Raw genomic sequence first — 16,583 nt, 5'->3', positions numbered from 1 at the left:
AACTGGGCCCCCGCATTGGAAGCACAGAGCCTTAGCCATTGGACCACAAAGGAATTGTGTGGCCTCACCTTAAAATCTTTCAATTTCAACACATGGTGATACCCTGGACTTGTCAAATGTCCTGTGACCAGAAACTCTGGCCCAGTTCAAATTCCGTATTGGATGTGCCATGGGGTTTCCCAAGGTGGGAAGATTGGGCTGAGATCCAAAGAGTTTTCATAGAATTGGGAACAGTTGTAGGTACATTCCTCCCTAGCACTGTTCCTATGAACTGCAAATAGTATCTTTATCAAAACAACATAACAATATAGGAAGACTGGAGTTAGAGAATAAGAGTTAAAGTCAAATTATGACCCTTTGGTGTAGCACATAAGTTACATTACACCAGGCAGAGTATAATCAGCAGTGAAAATAATCTGTCAAATAGTACAATGATTTTAAAAAACGGATTTCACTTATTTTGGGTATCTCATGAGGATGAGGCTTCCCTGGTGGTGAAGTGGTAAAGAACCAGTCTGTCAATTCAGGAGTGCTGGGTTCAATCCCTGGGTCAGGAACATACCCTGGAGAAGGAAATGGCAACCCACTCTAGTAGTCTTGCCTGGAGAATTCCCAAGGATGGAGGAGCCTGGTGTGCTACAGTCTGTGGAGCTGCAAAGAGGCAGACACGACTGAGCGACTAAACAATAGCAACAATCACGAGAGGTTAGTCAACTAAATTTCTTCATGTGATACTTTCTAAAAAGAACTATCATATTTCATACTAAAACACAAAATGCACATGTGTATATAAATGCATGAATTTTTATGCATTAAATTATATAATATTTATACACTAATACCTTATAATCCTTGGGACTTCTTTGGTGGCTGAGATGGTAAAAGAATCTGCCTACAATGCAGGAGATCCAGGTTCAATCCTTGGGTCAGGAAGATCCCCTGGAGAAAGAAATGGCTGCACACTCCAGCATTCTCTTGTCCATGAGAATTCCATGGACAGAGGGGCCTGGTGATCTATAGTCCATGGAGTCACAGAGACAGACATGACTGAGCAACTAATACTTTAATTACCTTCACTTTCACCTTATAATTCTAACTTTAGGCTAAGGAGTGGAAATAAATTTGAACCTACAGCATGATTTAGAACAATTTATCCTTCATATACACTGTCTTCAGAAATTCCATCCCTGATATCTTTGGATACTATTTTGCCCATCTTATTTTACTTTCTATTTACAGCACCTTACAAAAGTCTTGACCACCAGTAGATGCTCGATAATTGCTTATAGACCACATAGATTAAAGCGGCTGTCAAGATGAGATAATATATAAATACGTATGAGTTAAACAAACGCTATATTCTCAGTGTGTCTTCGTGCTTCACTAGTCATGAATACCAGCTCTCCATAGCGTCTGATCTAACTGAAGGAATCCCATAAAAGAGCTCAGTTCAGCTGTTTTATCTTTGGAGTAGAGTTTTATTTGGCTGCAGCAGCATGATGGCAATTTCCCCGCTGATGCTCAAGCTCTATTTTGCTCTTATTCAGTTTTCCAAGAAACCTACCTTCATTTTTAGTAGGCTACATCACCAAATGAGGCAATTAAACCCAAAAGAAATCTACTTCTTTGGAACCTTTTTATCCCATGCTAGATATCCGTACTTTCCAGAAACATCTCACTATTATGACACTTTCATGCCTTCTGTCTTCATACTCCCTAATATCAGTGAAAAATCAGTAGCATTTTTTCCCTATAATTTCACACCGAGCAGATAACCTCTCTAGATGTTTCATTATACCAGTGGAAGGAGACTGAATTATGCTTTGTGCTTAAAGAGAGAATGACAGTGAGCCAGCAGAGATTTTCTTATGCTACATCACTGTTTAACCCAAGCAACAAGACATTTTTGTTCTTTATCTTTAACTGAAATACACACACACACACACACACACACACACATATATATATATATATATATATAGTTGCTGTTTTAGTCTCTAAGTTGTGTCCAACTCTTTTGCAACCCCATGGACTATAGCCTGCCAGGCTCCCCGTCCAGGGGATTTTCTAAGCAAGAATCCTGGAGTGGGTTGCCATTTCCTTCTCCGGGGGATCTTCCCAACCCAAGGATCAAACTCACATCTCCTACATTGGCAGGCAGATTCTTTACCACTGAGCCACCAAAGGAGATACACACGTATATATTTATACTTTAAATTGAGAAAATACTGAGAGAAATTTGCATAACTAATCAGAAAATATGTTAAGATCTAGATTCTCTGGTCTTTTAAAAAGAAATATTTTATATTAACTCAGTGCATAAAGAACTTTTTCAACATTCAAAGAGGAGTAATCTATTAAATGTGCTTTTAGTGAGTTCTGCTTAAAACTGTTAGATACTAGTTCCTTGGGAATCAGGGCATTACCTGACTTGCTTTTGTATCCTCTGTACTAGGAGAGTCTCAAGCAGGGGGCCCAACAGAATTTTCTCTGATAATACCAATGCTCTCTGCTGTGCCACGCAGCAGCCAGTAGTCACATATGAACTTCTGAAATGTGACTGATGAGGCGCTGGATTTTTAGTTTTCAATTCTGTTTAAATTTTAAGTGCTATTTGACAGTTGTGGTTAGTGTGCCTGAATTTTTAATTTTATTTTACATCAATGTGTTGAACTGCAAATCGATACATGTAGCTAATGGTAACTGTACTGGACCGTGGACATCTAGGACTTAGCATAAAAGAATAATTTTGAATGACTGCCTGAATGAATAAATGATGAATAAGTACAGAATGACTCACCCTCACTTCAAACTTTTCTAACATGCGTAAACAACCCATCTTCACAAGCCTACCTCTGATTCTTCCACTAATATACATCACTGTAGAAGACATGCTGCTGCTGCTGCTGCTAAGTCGCTTCAGTTGTGTCCAACTCTTTGCGACCTCATAGACGGCAGCCCACCAGGCTCTGCCGTCCCTGGGATTCTCCAAGCAAGAACACTGGAGTGGGTTGCCATTTCCTTCTCCCATGCATGAAAGTGAAAAGTGAAGTGAAGTCGCTCAGTAGAAGACATAATACCACCTCACTAGTTGACCACCGAACCTGAATGGGTTCCTTTTAGCTTCTGTTGCTGGGAATGCTGTGGCATAAGCCTTTAGTGTCTTCCATCCCGTAATACCTGAAAACGTTTCTGCAGTGAAAGAATTTTGAAACTATACCAGCATTTGTATGTTACCTACAAAGATAGAATGCCAGTGCTTAAATTTATTTCTTTCTACTGCTAGTCTATTGCCATGTATATGACACAAAACTGGACCAGCTGATGGGTTCACAGTCAACTTTGCCTTCATCATTGTCCCGGATATCCACTCAAATCATCACACAGTGCAGTTAATAATTGGAAACCGGGTTAAGTGACTTTAAAAAAAAAAAAAGAAAGAAAGAGATAGACAGAACTATGATTTACTTGGTTTGCTTAATTTATAGAATCATGATGAATGACTATTACTGAAACATATTATCTTTGCCACACATTAAGTACAAATCAGATTCTACCAGCAAATGTTAACCAGCTAGCTATTCACAAAATGGCAATGCTGTGTCACATTTTATGGGATAATAGAGTGTTTTCTGCTCATAAAGCTTCAAAATTTAGTTAGGGATGCAAAGATGTCCAAGAAGCAAAATTAGACAACGAACAAGTTTGCAACAGCCTGCTAAACAGGGAGAGGATGATTGCAGGGAAAGTAATAAAATCCATAAATGGTTGATTACATAGTAATCAAGCCAAATACAAACTATCAATAAGGTATTGTATTAGCTTTATTACCTTATGATTACACTACTGAGTGTCCCACTTTAGTTGCAAGTGCAAGGCAGTTGGAATTATGTTTCCATTTGATCCCATTAGGGGCAGGAAACCTCCTTCTATTGATTGCACACTAGATGCCAGGTAAGACTCGGGGGCTTCCCATAGATTATCACATTTCATCTTTACAATCTGGTAATGAAACTGAGAAGGACTCTGTGGGGCTCGTGGGCATGGAAACCTTTTTGTCCCATTTCTTATAGGCAAGACTCCAGCCTCCATGGCCTTTGCTGAGTTTCAAATGGCAGATTGGAATAGCTGATAATCAAGGGAGGAACAGCCAAGAAATCAGCTGAGACAGGATTCAAGGGACCACAAAAGCGCATCAAGATGAGAAGACTGACCACCTGAGACCCTGCACATGCCCTAGTGTTGTCAGCAATTCCATAACAGGAGGGAAAGGCGGAGGACACAGCTTTTGAAAGAATGACATAGCCCCAGGACACAGCATAAACCGATTCGAATCAAGTGGGACCAAGATGGCAGCCAAGACCAGATCTTGATCCTCAGGCAGCAAATGAAGGGACACACCCAGAGGGGCCGTGACAGTTCCAAGGCACTGTCAAAAGACCACGGAGTGGGCGGTGGACCAAATCCCAGAAATTTCCACCCCTTCCGAAAAACAGTCGGAATAACCCTCCAACTCATTAGCATATGAAATTACCCAGCCTATAAAAACTAACCAAGCCACATTTTGCAGCCACATTCGCCCTCTGTGATGGCTCACACTCCGTCTGTGGCGTGCGCTTCTCTCTGAATCTGAATAAATCCGCTTCTTATCACTCTGTCTCTCTCTGAATTTTTTCTATGATGAGACATTAAGAACCTGAGCTTTATTAGACCCTGAAACCAGGTACCATGGGTTTGGCTGGGTTCGAGTCCCAGCCACGTGGGTTCCAGTCCCAATCTGAGGGAAACGGTTGCCCCACCCTTGAACTGTTGCTGTGAAACTCCTTGTCAAGTCCTCTTGGGTTGGGACGCACAGCTTTTCAGAGAGGCAGGAGACCACTGTGTCCTTCTTTGCCTGGCAAAGCAATAAAGCTATTCTTTTCTACTTCACCAAAAACTCTTATCTCCAAGGTTTGGTTTGGCACCCGTGTCCAAAGAGGCTGAGCTTTGAGAATAAAGAAGAGGAGTAAATAATATCTCCAACTTATAATTGAGGACAATGAGGTTTCGAGGATTAAGAAACTTGGGATGCTCCTGGTGGTCCGGGGGTTAAGATTTTACCTTCCAATGCAGGGAGTGCGGGTTTGATCTGAGGTTCAGGCTAAGATCCCACAGGCTTCATGACCAAAATATCAAAACATGAAACAGAAGCAGTGAATTGTAACAAATTCCATAAAGACTTTTAAAATGATCCACATGACAAAAAAAAAAAAATCTTAAGAAAGAAAGATTAAGACAATTCTCCTAAGAAATAGGCAGTAATATTTGGAGACATAATATTCACAGACTTTTCAAGTTCCGTAACAACTATACAAGAAGAGTCTTTATAGAATAAAAATAAAGAAAGAAAGAAAAAAAAAGATGTTCAGGGATGGACAAAAAAGGCAAATATATCTATTCCTCTAGATAATATATCTTAAAGTCACTCAATTTGGTGGTTGCTTTCACTCGCCTTTTCAGTGTAAAGAATATAATGGACTAAGAATATTACTTACAACACTTAACTATAAAAGGGTTTTGTGGATAATTGGGTTGTGGTCTAGCAAATAGGCTCCCCACTCTAACTCGAGCCTCCAGACAGTATGTGGTCCATTTTAATATCCTTCAAGATTAAACTGCCTTAACGGCATCTTAAAGGACCCCAAATAATAATTCAAAAATCCTCCACATGTGGCATGAAAAGATTAGACAAGTCTTAAGCATGCAGGGACTTAAATCCGGCTGATAATACAGTGGAGAAATTACATACTATAAAGGCAGAGGGAAGGAGCAAGGAGTTAGCCCAAGGAAGATAGAATCAGGAGACACAAACCTGCCTATAAATCAAGCCTTTGTATTCTGGGTGATTATTTCATAAACTGGATCTTGGGCTGGTGATCTCTTTAAATGATTACTGCAGTATGTATGCACTTTCAGAAACACTTGCTGGCTGATTCATATTTCAGACATATTTTCTATCAGGGTTGATTCCTTGAGAATATGGTTTTCATAATAGAGTTTATATTTTCAAATAATATGAAAAACTTGAAATTCAATTTGTATAAAAGCTATGTCATTTTAGTGTACAATTACTACATCACATTTGGAAAAACCGTGATAAAATGAGCAAGCAATTGCATACCCAGACGGGACCCATTTTCAAAAGATAAGATCATTTTGTCAGGGAGAGAAAAATGAAAACATCCCCCCTGCCTCTGCCTCTAGATTCTGAAATTCTAACCAAGTAATAAACTCAGCCTTTGAACTTTCTCTAAAAACATAGAAAGATGAGCTTATAAGAAGCTGAGAGAGAAGAGAAAGAGGAGGAGAAAGACAGGGGAGGAAGGGGAGGGAGAGAAGAAACAGCACAGGAGAGGAGGGAAGGGGGCAACAAAGTACGGGATCTCTAAGATGCTGGATCTTACTCAGAAATCGGTGTTTCATTGAACAGGCTTGGGGAAGATGAAGTGCTCCTTACCCTAGAAATAGTTTTAAATTGCCAAAGTGGCATTTTTGTGTTAACACAGAAGATAAAATACACATGTCCTACCTATTAGTTATGATAACATTATTTATTCATCCTAATATCTGTAATAAAGGCAGCAAGTGAGCGCCACAAGACTCTTAATCTAAATGAACTGAAGGAGGTGGCTGTTTTGCACATGTAAAAAGCTATTCTAAAAGTACTGTGTATCTAGCCCGAACTACTCCTGTCTACCTAGCTGCTCAGTAAGAGATTAATTATTCAAGAAAAGTCCTCAATGAAACACAATCAGGTCACCCTCCAATAAACAATGGTCTGCGAAGGAAATAATTCTTACTCCATATAGTGTAAAAAGAGAGGTGATTTAATAAAACAATTGTTGACATTAAAGGCCAACATGTAAAGAGAGGTGATTTAATAAAACAATTGTTGTCATTAAAGGCCAACATGTGGTTAGCATGCTAAGGCCACTATTACTACCCTTAGTGAAGAAATTAAGACACCTTCATGTGTCAAAAACAGGATAATTTTCCACTTTCATTTTCTGGAGAAAACATAACTTGCATGCTACGATAATACCAACAAGCAACAGATTTTATTCATTCGAGTTTTTAATTTTATTTTATGCCTTAGTATCATTTATGCTTAAATTTTAAGTAAATGCTTACCGAGACCAGTGCCCAGTGTGGTTTTCTATAAAAATTCTCAGACTACTTTCTGAAGGAGGAAGAATGGATGATACATAAAGGATCAAGGTGGCTGTCTTTGTAATAAAGCACTTATTTGAGGAGGAGGACAAGATGATTTAGGCATAAAAACTGCCTAGATAGTACGTGAAAGCAAGCAGGATCCTGTGGGACTCCTAGACATGATGGACACAGAAGCCTTCCCATTCTTTCCATTCCACACCCAACCCTGTTCCCTGCAGGGAACAGATCGCAGCCTCCATGACCTTCCTGGAGTTCCAAAAAGCAGATTCGAACAGTTGCTAATCCAGGAAGGAAAGGGATGCAAAGACAAGGAAGGAAGGGCTAAGAAACAACACTGCAGCTTTGGGGCAGGGGCCTGGGTCTGCCTCAAGGGCTACATGCAACAATGCCTCTAAGTTCTTTATGGAATTACAACCCAGCAAATGGAAGATGGCAGCATTCTTCAACTGGAGAAGACCACTCATGCATGCGTGTGTGCTAAGTCTCTTCAGTCATGTCCAGCTCTTTGCCACCCCATGGATTGTAGCCCGCCAGGCTCCTCTGTCCATGGGATTCTCCAGGCAAGAATACTGGAGTGGACTGCCATGCCCTCCTGCTGCAGGGGATCTTCCTGACTCAGAGATAGAACTGGCATCTCCTGCATTGGCAGGCGAGTTCTTTTCCAGTAGCGCCACCTGGGAAGCCCAAAGACCACTTGAGACCAGACTAAAGGAACCAGCTCATAAAGATTATATCAAGAGAAGAGATAAAAAGGAAGGCAAGCAACTATACTCTTGAACATAAAACTCCTCAGCAAACTCCCCTGGGTGGGGACACGTAGTTTTTGAGGGTAGGAGCCCACTGTGTCCCCCTTTGACTGGCAAAGCAATAAAGCTATTCTTTCCTAACTCACCCAAAACTCTTATCTCCAAGATTCAATTTGGTACCACACACAGAGGCTGAGCGTATGCCAGAGGCCATCACAGGTAAGGGGCTCATAAGCAAATCTACGATTCAGAGTTCTTACATTTCATTGAACAAATTCTTGCAAGTTTCCTTACCTATTTTATTATTGTTACATATTTAAAACATTTGCTTCCTTAAGAAGCTTCTTGGAACTTTAAGTGCTATTACTCATTACATAGCTATGCTTTCTTAATGTGTCTCAGTCACTGTGAACAGTGTTAGAAACACAGTGGATATTCATTAACTATACTTGTCAGTTGAATTATACCATTGCTTGCGCTTTATAAAAGCTAATGCCATATGTGTGTAATACAAATAATCACAGACTGATTTTTTTATTATTAATTATACCAAACACATTGTATCATGAGTACTTTATTATTTTTTTTTAATGAAATGAGGTATTACTATTAGTCAGTTTCCAAGTGGAAGACTTTCTTCTCTCTTGACTTGGAAAGGTTGGCCTTTAAAAACAAATTCTGGAAATTGATTTTCAAGCTGGATACTTAGGAAAAATGGTATTGATAGAAGATAAAGAACATTGCTCAGTCTTAGAAATGAGGCTGACTGTAGAATTTTTATCAGCAATGTAATGTAATCATAGCCAGTCAGCCCAGAAAAGTACACAAAAACAATTCCGGGGATAATAGTCGGATTAGGAAGCAAAGGATTCAGACAATCCATAGAAATTGGATCTTCTGAAAATGAACATGCTTTTAAAGTTTAAGTTCTACCATGAAAAAACTGAACAAGATCTTTTTAGAGAATTTTTATGGGTTTTTCAACTATCAGTCTGTGTACACAATATGGCGTATACCATTTAAACATATATGTATATATGTATGTGTATATATATATATATATATATATATATATAGACCTAATTTGTTTTTATTCAGTTTATTGATTAAAAATACCAAATATTTATAAAAGTCATTGATTATCAGGATGGGGAGCACATGTATACCTGTGATGGATTCATTTTGATATTTGGCAAAACTAATACAATTATGTAAAGTTTAAAAATAAAATAAAATTAATTAAAAAAAAGAAAAAAAAAGTCATTGATTATCTATATATATGTATGATCTATAAAGAGAGAGTCAATGGGAAAATTGATGTCTCAAATCATATGTGACCATTAACACTATGAAGTGGAAATCAGCATTATCTAGTGATTTAAACCCAAAGAGCAACAAAACATTCTTTAGAAGAGAAACCTGGAAGCGGGACCACCTTTGCTGGCACGTGACAAGGAAGCTGCACAAGGCCCCATGCTAAGGAGGGTCCCACGTAGAGCAAGGATTGATGTGCTGCTGTAGCTTCTGGATCCTGCAAATTATTTAGCTGGTCCTGCTTGGGTGCCTGCATTTTCTATATATGACCTGAAATCTGCACATTTCTATGGCTTTAAAGATGCTGTGTGAGGTTTTATTTCTGTGATGCACGTATCTCTCAGACTTGTACAGCTTAGTCTTCTCCTCACCCCCAACAAATCCTTTATCCCAATCTGTTCTCATCTGGTCTTTTGAAGTCTTGGCTACATGAGAAAAGGAACAGAGATTCTGCCCAGAGTAAAACATGGTGCCAGCACCCAGACTACCTCTCAGAATCTTCTTTAACTTGCTGATTTCAAATCCCTAACAAGTAACCTAATCCAAAGATTATTTTCTCTTATTTACCAATTAAAATATTTCTGATTTCTACTTCATGTTCTTCCAAAAGCATGTGAGGTGATTTTGAAGATAGATAGAGTTTTAAATAAAATGATTGGGAATACAAATAAAACAGCATCATTTGAAAAAAAAAATACAAACAGGAGTAGATGAAACTAGGTGTCTAAATGTCTAAACAACGGATGAACTTCATTATAAGCAGTCATTTAGTTCATTTAACCGTTAGACTACAACTTTTTAAAACTCTTAACAAAATAAAGTTGGCAAACAACTCATTGGCAATCAATCTTTCCAAATAACATCAGAATTTTAGTAGAAAATTCAAAATGTTGTAAGAAATACAGAACTCTCTTTTAAAAGTGCAGTTTGGGGGGCTGTTTGTTCCTTGATAAAAGGAGAAATCACTAAATTATAATTTGGTCAGAGAATATTTAGCAGCATTATTTTGTTTGTGGAGCTTAATATAGTCATTTACATGACAGGATAGTGAGATTGCCCAGTAGAAATTATCGATTTACATTTCTTGAATCTGGGTTTGCTTTTGGAAGCTTCTGTATGGCATTCAGTGTATGAGCAAGTTACTGAATAAGCCCCTGTACTGAGAAGTCCTACACCATTGGTTTTTCTCTGATGTAATACTTTTCATACACAAACTCGGAAAAATCTGAAAAAAAAAAAAATCAGTGCAGGAGGCTGAACCCCAATGCTGATGATGAAGTTCTGGCAGCTAGAGTCACTCACTCACTCGGGAGTGGATATGTAGACCGGATGGATGGATCAGGCCTTCCTAGTTGTTAATTTGTTGCTCTGCAGACCCACCAAAGTGAGGAGACCATTTTGTTAAAAAGTTATCTTATCTTTAAAAACCTTCAGGGTAAATGTGTTGCTCCAGAAATCTTCTATTTTGTCACCTCAATAAACTACTATGAAGGGATTCAAAGATATCACCTACGAAAACGAGCACTTCCTAATTTGGCCCTTCCCGTCGCATACTCACACTCAGGCTGAGTGGCCACCTTGATGGGCTGAGAGCTCTCCCCAGGCCCCCACTGGTTGTAGGCTGCAACCCGGAAGGTGTACATGGCTTCTGGCTTCAGGTTCCCCACGGTGAACTGGAGGGACCCGGGCTGCGACGTGTTCACTGCTCGTTCCCTGGGAAACGAAAGTCACAGGAAAAGATGATTCCCACGTGAACACTTTCAGGCACAACCTTTACTTAACAAGCGAGAGCAGTAAGGTGGATCCAAAGGTTCCTTTCCTGTCGACGCTGCATGTAAGGCAAGGTCTCAGAGGCTCACTCTGGGAGGCAAACGGACTGGAAGGGCCTACAAATAAATGTTGCAGGGTTTCTGGGGAGTTCAAGTTTATGCCGTTCCCATGAACCTTGCGTACTAAAGTCTTTCCCCTTGACACTTTACCATTTAGCGTCAAAACTCATAACAAAGAGCTAGTAAAATAAGAATGAACATCTGGAGTGCAGGCAGGGAGATGCATCTTGCAAACACTGAGCTAATGACAGAAATTAGAGTTTCGATTATTCCACAAGTCAGTCTTTGTCAGTACTGCCAACCAATGCATTATTTTCTTCCATTATAGGAAAGGGAAAGGCAGATGCTAAATGCCGATGTGTATAGAGATTGAAGTCCTGTGGTTACGTTAAGTGAAGTTAGCAAAAGGAAGTAGACTCCCTCCTGTGTGGGGAGGAAGTACAATACACATCTTCCTGCCTTTTCTTCAAGCCACTACTACAGGATTCCCATTCATTTTCCAATTAAAACCTTCCTTAGTGTGTGTGCAAATGCTAAGTCGCTTCTGTTGTGTCTGACCCTTTGTGACTCTATGGACTGTAGCATGCCAGGCTTCTCGGTCCATGGGATTTTACAGGCAAGAAAACTGGAGTGGTTTGCCATGGTCTCCTCCAGGGGATCTTCCTTAGTGGTTCCAAACAAATGAATTAATAGGCTGATCATGGTGGGATTTATAGTACATATTAAGAGAAGACAAATCCTATGGATATAGATCCTAACACATTAGAAACAAGAACCTCTCAAGTTAGCTTTAAAGACATACATGGTTTTAGATATTTATATCCTCACAAGTCTCTTGTAATTGAATGTGAAGAAAGAGTTCCTTCTAAGCCACTCAACTGTTTCTTAAGGATTCTATTTCTAGATGCTACCTCTTGCATCTCAGTGGAATTATATGTTCATTTCAATTTTACAAGTTTTATTTTGTTTCAGGGAAATATTTTAAATGAAATCTGTTTTTCTGACAGGGCAAATTAAGTTTCCAAAGAGAAAAGTGAAAGCAAAGTTTAAGGGGATGAATGGTGATTCTTGGGTATATATACACTCTTACTTTCACTGATATGACTGAGACTGGCTGGCTCCTCCTCAAACTCATTTCTCCTTCTCCGTGCACTGGATCCTATGTCCTGGCCCCCGTGAAGCCTAGATGAACCCATGGCACTGGGTTTAACCAATGAGTGTGAGTGCACATGTCCATGCTGATTCCAGGCCTGGCGAGAGGAGCCACATAGCAGCAGGCAGACTTTGGAACCATACGCTGATGACGTGTGTGCTCAGTCATTCAGTCATGTCCGACTCTTTGTGACCCCATGGACTGTAGCCTGCCAGGCTCCTCTTCATGGTATTTCCCAGAAAAGAATATGGGAGTGGGTTGTCATTTCCTACTGCAGGGTATAGTCTCAACCCAGGGATCAAACCTGCGTCTTTTGCATCTTCCTGCATTGGAAGGCAGATTCTTTACCATTGAGCCACTTGGGAAGCCCCACATCATGATGGAGGAGTCTAAATTCTGTAAGAATTCTGGAATGGACCTGTGAGAAGAACTGCCTGTCAATTAGGAACATTGTTTTTCTACTTTACAGAGTCAGAGAAACTCGAGCCATTATAAGCTTGAGGGTTTAGTTGTTATAGCAGTTAGCATGAGTTTATCTGGTACTGCTTGTAATTAAAATATGAAGCCTAGGTGTTAACCTAGGCAAGGAGGAGGGAGGGATGTGGTGTTAGTATTTAATGAGTACAGAGCTTCAGTTGGGAATTCTGGGGAGGGGAGAGTTGCTCCACAGGTAAATGCATTTAATGCCATAGAACTCTGCACTTAAAAATGGTTAGAATTTTAAGTGTTATGTTATGTATATTTTATCACAATAAACAAATGAAACCCAAGCATCCCATATGAATCTGGATATAGCCCAGGTTTAGGCATTCCTGTCGGAGAAGGTGATGGCACCCCACTCCAGCACTCTTGCCTGGAAAATCCCATGGACGGAGGAGCCTGGTGGGCTGCAGTCCATGGGGTCGCTAAGAGTCGGACAGGACTGAGCGACTTCCCTTTCACTTTTCACTTTCCTGCATTGGAGAAGGAAATGGCAACCCATTCCCTTGCCTGGAGAATCCCAGGGACGGTGGAGCCTGGTGGGCTGCCGTCTATGGGGTCGCACAGAGTCGGACACGGCTGAAGCAACTTAGCAGCAGCAGCAGGCATTCCTGTATGAGTACTGTGTTAAGTTGCCACAAGGCTGAATTATGACAGAGTTGGGGAAGGGTTTGGTGGGATTCAATAGTGACCTATAGTAAGACTAAGAAACATCAGATAATATCCCCATGTACCACACATCACACTCATTGACTCTACCAAACTAAAATTATTTAAGCCAATATATTACTTTTTAAAAGAAAATCCTCATAAACAGATTGCACGCCTTATGAATGTATAGACTCCTGCATCTTATTTTCTTTCAGTAGAGGAGCTGCTATATGTATTTCTTCTCTTTTTATATAAATATGATGGTTTTATTAGCATTATTTTACAAATGCAAAAGTAAAATTTAGAGAAACATTTTTTTTTTTTTGCAAAGGACTCATAGTCAGCAAATCCCAGTTAAGAGTGAGATCTGGGGCTTCATTCTGGATTCATTCCAGAATCAGTATCATTCAACAATAGGGGAAAACAAGGGGCCTATTTGGATCATGGGCACTTCGGGTAGAAGACATGGAATTCTACAAGGAAGAAGGGACACTGGGTGTTCAGAAACCACTGTGAGGATGAGGGTGACTATCACCTGTTGTGAGTCGTTTCATGATATATTTTCTAGACCTTTGAGCAATATCAATTCAGTTCAGTTCACTCGCTCAGTCGTGTCTGACTCTTTGCGACCCCATGAATTGCAGCACGCCAGGCCTCCCTGTCCATCACCAACTCCTGGAGTTCACCCAAACTCATGTAGGTCCAATTTGCATGCCAAACTCCTCGGGTATCTATAAGGAAGGACAGCTTTCATGATTGACTTTATTTAGGTAATTACTAAATAATTTTTGTGAAATAGCTGTGTTCTAGGATGTGCTGACATAACCCATTGAAAAGGCATTCTTCAAAGGAAAAAAGACAAGAACATCTGGGTGTGTCCAGGTAAGAATATCAAAGATCATATGATAGAAACGTCACTCACATAAAAAGGGGATGATGGATTTCATCACAAGGAAGGGAGTTTTAGGTTCCTATAATCTCCAGCAGCTTTCTTTTTTTCTTTTTTTTTTACTGTTTTTTTTTAAATTTTTAATTTTTTAACTTTACAATATTGTATTGGTTTTGCCATACATCAACATGAATCCACCACAGGTATACACATGTTCCCCATCCTGAACCCTCCTCCCTCCTCCCTCCCCATACCATCCCTCTGGGTCGTCCCACTGCACCAGCCCCAAGCATCCAGTATCATGCATAGAACCTGGACTGGTAACTCATTTCATATATGATATTATACATGTTTCAATGCCATTCTCCCAAAGCATCCCACCCTCTCCCTCTCCCACAGAGTCCAAAAGACTGTTATATACATCAGTGTCTCTTTTGCTGTCTCATATACAGGGTTATTGTTACCGTCTTTCTAAATTCCATATAAATGTGTTAGTATACAGTGTTGGTGTTTTTCTTTCTGGCTTACTTCACTCTGTATAATAGGCTCCAGTTTCATCCACCTCATTAGAACATTGTTCATCACAGCACTGTTTATAATAGCCAGGACATGGGATCCAGCAGCTTTCAGAAATATCCCAAATTATGATATTAAGAGTTATGAAAAAATTATGTTCACTGATATAGAAAACTTATATTTCTTCAATGTTACACACAATGTGAACAAAGTATCTTCACCACTAGTTTCTTCAACATGGGCTCTTAATGGCTTTAAATACAGATTTAATCTAAGCATTTCCATGTTATGTGCCAATTTTCAGGAATCTACTTATCCCATCAGAGTGAGGTAACATCAAACTCCTAGGTAGATTAGGTAAAAGATTCAGGATTTTTAAGGCTTCCCAGATGGTGCAGTCATAAAGAATCTTCCTGCCAATGCAGGAAATGTGGGTTTGATCCCTGGGTTGGGAAGATTCCCTGGAGCAGAAAATGGCAACTCCAGGGTTCTTGCCTGGAAAACCCCATGGACAAGAGCCCGATGGGCTACAATCCATGGGGTCGCAAAGAGGGAGACATGACTGAATGTGCATGCACACACACAGCATTTTAAAGCCAAGGGCTGTTTTCCCAGCTTTCTCTTTAATTTATCTGAACCTCAGAGTCCTCAAGTGCTAACTGGTGCTATAAAAACATTTACCTCATAGAGTTTCTAGAGATTTCAATGAAATGCTGTATGTAAACCATATAAAGCAGTAGGCATGAGACCTGGTATTCACGGAGTCTTCCATACATGGCACTTACTACTGCTGCTATTTCTATTATTATAAAAAAAAAAAGACAACCTCATAGGAAGGAAGTGTTCTTGAGTTCAAGAGGACTTTCCACAATCTGAAGAGAGAAAGTAATAAGAGGTACAATCACAAAGAAAAACAAATAAATATTGACATTTTCTGTCAGGTTAATTTTGTTTACAGAGATAAGTCAAATCAAAAAAAGTTGCCCCACAGATGTCGAGAATAGACCTGTGCTTGAGAGGAGGAGGGGGAGTGGAGGAGGAATGGATTGGGAGCTTGGGGTCAGCAGATGCCAACTGTTACACAGAGAATGGATAAACAGCAAGGTCCTACTGTAGAGCAGAGGGAGCTACATTCAATATTGTGATAAACCATACTGGAAAAGAAAAGAAAAGAGAACATGTATATGCATACACACATATATGAATACATGCATATGAATATATGCATGTATTCATATATAGGTACATATATATGAATCACTTTGCTGTACAACCAAAATGAACTCAACGATATCAATCAGCTATACTTCAATTTTTTAAAGTCGTCAGAACTAGAGGCATCAGACAAGTTTCGATAATGAAAACGGCAATATTCTTTGAAAGGGAAGAGGCTTTGCCAGCAGCAGTGGAGAAGGAATGGTGTTCCCCGAGTTTCCCAGCATAGTCCCCCAGCCCTGTGGTATCTGGGCTTTGGTGCCATGTTGCTTTGATGCTTCCTAGGGTCCTACGGGGTGACGTCAAATGTGACACCAATGAATTCCAAGAAAACAACATTTACGGCCATGTCACCCTCCACAGATGTGTTCAGTTACAAAGACTGGCAGGTGGCTTTTGATGACCCCATTTGTTCTTTAACAGCTGAAAGCAAACGTTTGCGAGTCATCTCCCAACAAGGAAATAAAATCTAAATTTGGAAGGACAGCTTGTGACTTGTTTCTCTGGTTGCATGCTGCTGGCGATGGCAGGCACCTAAAGTAAACTCTCCATACCTCTGCCTTTAGGCAGTTAGCAAT

The 16,583-nt window shown here is 39.9% G+C and overlaps 1 protein-coding gene across 3 annotated transcripts in view; it reads right to left on the bottom strand.

Annotated features, from left to right (window-relative positions):
* The window catches only part of DCC (DCC netrin 1 receptor), a 1,303,205-nt gene that overhangs the window by 409,576 nt on the left and 877,046 nt on the right, over positions 1-16,583 (bottom strand). For all 3 annotated transcript variants that reach the window (XM_027525589.1, XM_027525591.1, XM_027525590.1), the window contains exon 9: positions 10,831-10,985. In XM_027525589.1, the coding sequence (XP_027381390.1) occupies positions 10,831-10,985 (155 nt within the window). The remainder of the gene's footprint in view (positions 1-10,830; positions 10,986-16,583) is intronic.

This window comes from Bos indicus x Bos taurus, chromosome 24 (assembly GCF_003369695.1).
Source record: "Bos indicus x Bos taurus breed Angus x Brahman F1 hybrid chromosome 24, Bos_hybrid_MaternalHap_v2.0, whole genome shotgun sequence".
Classification (NCBI taxonomy): domain Eukaryota; kingdom Metazoa; phylum Chordata; class Mammalia; order Artiodactyla; family Bovidae; genus Bos; species Bos indicus x Bos taurus.
This window is presented reverse-complemented; position numbering and strand designations above follow the sequence as displayed.